General features: G+C 54.9%; 1 protein-coding gene across 1 annotated transcript; it reads left to right on the forward strand.

Annotated features, from left to right (window-relative positions):
* The first annotated feature begins 726 nt into the window (after window positions 1–726).
* Window positions 727–3,439, forward strand: LOC125507765 (glucan endo-1,3-beta-glucosidase 8-like). The gene is made up of 2 exons (XM_048672256.1): window positions 727–1,276; window positions 2,169–3,439. The coding sequence occupies exons 1-2, from the start codon at window positions 759–761 to the stop codon at window positions 3,295–3,297; spliced, it is 1,647 nt and encodes a 548-aa protein (XP_048528213.1). The 5' UTR covers window positions 727–758; the 3' UTR covers window positions 3,298–3,439.
* Window positions 3,440–4,677: the final 1,238 nt, after the last annotated feature.

Here is a 4,677-nt window from a genome sequence, read left to right on the forward strand (position 1 = left end):
ACGGGCTCGCGGCGACGAGGGCGGTGCCGGACCATGATCCCAGAGCGAGTGCTCGATGAAGAGCTCAATGTGTTGCTGGTAACTCCACATCCGTGACCGCCGCCTCCGAGAAGATGTGTGGCTCCTTCTCGTGGGAGCCGGCCGCCGTGGAGGTCAAAGGTTCTAGAGAGCAACACGCGGCGGCGCCAAAGATCCGTGTCTGGAGCCATTTGTTTGCCGGTGCGGAGAAGCATGATTTCTGCATGGTGCGATGTGGACGTCGTCGGAGCAGAGATGATTGGAGAGCTTGTGAGCGGAGAGGCTTGGACGGCGGCGGAGTCATGCTTAAAAAGCGAACTGATGGGAAGCCGACTTTAATGCGGCGGCGGAGTAGGCCTCTCGAACACCGCATCAACATTGAAATGGTGCGCCTGCTTGTTCGTTCACATCGCTCTGACCGACATTACCGCCCGAAAAGTCGCGTCCGCTATGGAGCGGGCCTGACCAGCATGAATGTGCGGCGACCACTTAGTGCGGAGAGGGTCCTTTTAGGGGGAGAGGGTTTTCGGGTGAGACGTGGCAGTCAGACACGTACATATTGTCGGTCCGGGCGAATATGACTGTGCAGGAGGTCTCTCGAAAATCAGGCGAAAAGGGCTGTGTTTGTCAGAGCTGAAAAAGAAGTCCCACGTCGCTTGTGTTGTGTGCCCGATTCTGAAATTGTTAAGAAGAGGAGCGAATGACCGAAACGCCCTTCCCATCCTGCCCGACCAAAATCAATGCAAACACCATATCATATCAGATCCATCCATCTGGAATTCTGGATTGGTTGGACTCTCCTCCTCTTTGCTCCATTCAAATGTTCAAATACTCCCAGCATTGCTGAGCTGAAATTCCCCATCTTGAATCGCTCGCCGCAGCACCAGTGCGCATTGCATCTAGCTCGAATCGAGCTCATGGCGAGGCTCGAGGCGGCGGCGCTGCTGCTGGCCGCGGCGGCGGCTGCGCTGTTGGCCACGGCGGCGGAGGGGCTGGGCGTGAACTGGGGCACGCAGGCGTCGCACCCGCTGCCGCCCAAGGTGGTGGTGCAGCTGCTCAAGGACAACGGCATCAACAAGGTGAAGCTCTTCGAGACCAACCCGGAGGCCATGAAGGCGCTCGCCGGCAGCGGGGTCGAGGTCATGCTCGCCATCCCCAACGACATGCTCCACCGCATCGCCGGCGACTCGGCCGCCGCCAGGGACTGGGTCAAGCGCAACGTCAAGCGCTTCGACTTCGACGGCGGCGTCGTCATCAAGTAACCCCCGTCGCCATGGTTCTGCTTAGTTTTCTACTACCTTATCTTAGTACTGTGGTACATATGCAAATATTCACCGTGATACTGTCACCAACCATTTCCATTTGGGTGTAGGCGCGTAGCGATAGCGATACGTTTGCGTGCTTCAGTTTCCTCTTCTTCCTGCACAAAATTGTACTGTAATCCGGTGAAGATCTGCAGAACATCAATGTGCTTGCTTATAGAATGAGTGAGGGTTGGAGGGGGACAGTGGTCAGTGGAGGAGGTTGTTGGGACGATTTGGTTGGTCCTGGTGTGGTGTGCAACCCAAGCGATCATATTCTTTCTCTCGGTGGACCATCGTACAGCATGGATAATTCAGTGGGGTGGCTGTCAATTGTCATATTCTTTCTGTGGAGTTATGCCAGCAATTTACTATAGCCAGTAATTGGGTGTTGAGTTTTGGACATTTTCAGGATATACTGGGATGCAGGATAAAGGAGATGTGTGAGTGTTGTCTGAGAAAACAGAGTGAGAAAACCATAGCATGTCTAACAGCAACTCTTGCCATATCGGGGCCGGTCGGCACAATAACCGTCGATATGGCAATTTTGATCGAAAATGCCACTCTAGGACGATTTATAAATGCTTCGTTGACAGTGGTAGCTTTAGGACATACAGTACTGGAATTCAGGATAGAGGAGATGCGTGGAGTTATGCCAGCAATTTGCTGTAGCCAATAATTCAGTGTAGAGTTTTGGACATTTTCAGGCGCCTACTGAACCTGCAACATGAAAGAGCTGAGTTTTTCTCTTCACGATGCAGCATTACTGAACCACAATGCCAAACTTGAACAGTAGACAAATTCAGTTTTGTTCTGATCCTTGTCATGGTGTGCTGCAATGCAATGCAGGTACGTGGCTGTGGGCAACGAGCCATTCTTGGCAGCGTACAAGGGGTCGTTCATGAAGGTCACCTTGCCGGCGCTGGAGAACATCCAGAACGCGCTCAACGACGCCGGCATCGGCGACCGGATCAAGGCGACGGTCCCTCTCAACGCCGACGTGTACAACTCCCCGGCCAGGAACCCCGTGCCGTCGGCGGGCCGGTTCCGCGCCGAGATCTCCGGCGTCATGACGGACATGGTCAAGTTCCTGGCCAAGAACAAGGCGCCCTTCACCGTCAACATCTACCCCTTCCTCAGCCTCTATCTCGACGACAACTTCCCCCTGGACTTCGCCTTCTTCGACGGCGGGGCGACGCCGGTGAACGACAACGGTGTGATGTACACCAACGTGTACGACGCCAACTTCGACACGCTGGTCGCGGCGCTGGCGGCGGTGGGGCACGGCGACATGCCGATCATTGTCGGCGAGGTGGGGTGGCCCACGGACGGCGACAGGCACGCCAAGGCGTCCTATGCGCGGCGCTTCTATGACGGGCTGTTGAAGCGGCTGGCGGCGAACCGCGGCACGCCGGCGAGGCCGAACCGGCAAATCGAGACGTACCTGTTCGGGGTGGTGGACGAGGACCGGAAGAGCGTGCAGCCAGGCAGCTTCGAGCGGCACTGGGGCATCTTCCGGTACGACGGGCAGCCCAAGTTCGCCATGGACCTCAGCGGGCAGGGCCGAAACACAATGCTGGTGCCGGCCAAGGGCGTGCAGTACCTGTCCAGAACGTGGTGCGCGCTCAACCCCAAGGCCAGCAGGGACGATCTCAACAAGCTCCTCGGCGCCAAGATCGACTACGCGTGCAGCAACGCGGACTGCACGACGCTGGGGTACGGCTCGTCGTGCAACGGCATGGACGCCAGGGGCAACGCCTCCTACGCCTTCAACGCCTACTACCAGACGCAGAGCCAGGAGGACGAGGCCTGTGACTTCCAGGGCCTCGCGCTGCCCACCCAGACGGATCCCTCCACGGCGACGTGCAACTTCACCATCCAGATAGCCACCTCGGGGGCGGCGGCAGCAACGCAGCTCGGCGTGGCGCCGGCGGCTGCCGCCCTGCTGGTGGCGTTGCTCCAGCTCTCACTGTTGTAGTGGTAGTGTTTGGCATTCCCGCGGTTGATTTGTTCATAAGATCAATTGCCACTGTTGATTTGTTGCAGTTCTTTTCAGCGCATTAGGCTTTCTTTTGTACTACTGGATTACAGAAGTAAAGATCAAGGTGCGATTTAGGACAGCCCTAGGCGCCGGGCCGACTGGCCCAATTGTCAGCGCATCGCCTTCCCCTCGCCCCGCGCGTTGTCGCCGCCCGCCGTCTCCCCATGCACTGTCGCCGTCGGCATAGGCGCTCTGCCGTGACCCGTGAGTCGCCAACGTCGTCACAGGAGCTTGGCAGTCATGGTTCCACAGCATCTAGCAACCATGGTTGCAGCACCCCGCCGTGTGGTCACCACCGTTCCGGAGTGTGAGATGACTGGTCCTAAGGTGCCGCGTTTTGTCAGTGAAGAAATGTTTTGCAAAAAATCAGTAATTTGAGGAAAGCTATCTAATTTGCTTTTCAAGCTGCAGAAAACAACAGTCCGGCACAATTGGATCAAAGGGGCTGCTGCTCAACTTCAACTGTTTTATGCAACTTACTCAAGAGTATGAACAAATGCATCTTGAAGTATGATGGTGCAATGTAAGGAAATAGAGTCTGGGATTTAGTGATGTACTACACATAAATCACCAGACTCAGGTTCTTCTCCTTGAGACCTTGAGTTCCAGTTCATCACCTTGAATAGGAGCATGTGGTCGTTTCTTTTCATCACCTAAGAGCTGAATAGACAGAAACAATGTACAGATTAGAAGCATGTGTCAGTCCAAGACTGAAGAGCCAAATTCAGCCCACACAAAATTAGACAGTTTGATATACTCCCTCCGTTCCAATTTACTCGTCGTGGTTTTAGTTCAAATTTTGAACTAAAACCACGACGAGTAAATTGGAACGGAGGGAGTATATATGTGGATCGAACGAAGTTTGTTAGCACCTTCCCTACATTTCCATCCGCATCGTCCTCGTCCTCGTCCTCGCTCTCGCTCTCGTACACGATCTCGTGGAATATGTGATCATGAGCACGTTTGAAAGCATCAATCTCCTGAATATATGTTGAGTCAACACGCACGGGATTAATAGAGGTTTACATATCCAACACGCACGGGATGAAGAGTTAAAGCGATCTTGAGACAAAAGGGGAGGCCTCAAATCTGAATGGGAGAAGAACTAGACGAGAGAAGGGATCGAGCTAGCGCACCTCGCGTAAGCGGTCCATCTTTTGCTAGAACGTCTTACCATCAGAGCTGTTCATGATATCCTGGACCTTGTTCATGTCGAAGTGTCGGAACAGGTAGATCAGGCGAGGAGGAAGAGGCGGCAACGGCGCATGGGGTGCACGAAAGAGACGAGGTCTGCCTTCGCCGCCGGGTGGTCTGCCA

This window comes from Triticum urartu, chromosome 5 (genome assembly GCF_003073215.2).
Source record: "Triticum urartu cultivar G1812 chromosome 5, Tu2.1, whole genome shotgun sequence".
Lineage (NCBI taxonomy): Eukaryota > Viridiplantae > Streptophyta > Magnoliopsida > Poales > Poaceae > Triticum > Triticum urartu.

What these genes read in the sequence shown, in the direction of transcription:
- LOC125507765 (XM_048672256.1), top strand. Translation starts at nt 759, where the DNA reads ATGCAAACACCATATCATATCAGATCCATCCATCTGGAATTCTGGATT. An exon ending in GACGGCGGCGTCGTCATCAA is followed by an intron (nt 1,277 to 2,168) that starts GTAACCCCCGTC and finishes AATGCAATGCAG; the next exon opens with GTACGTGGCTGTGGGCAACG.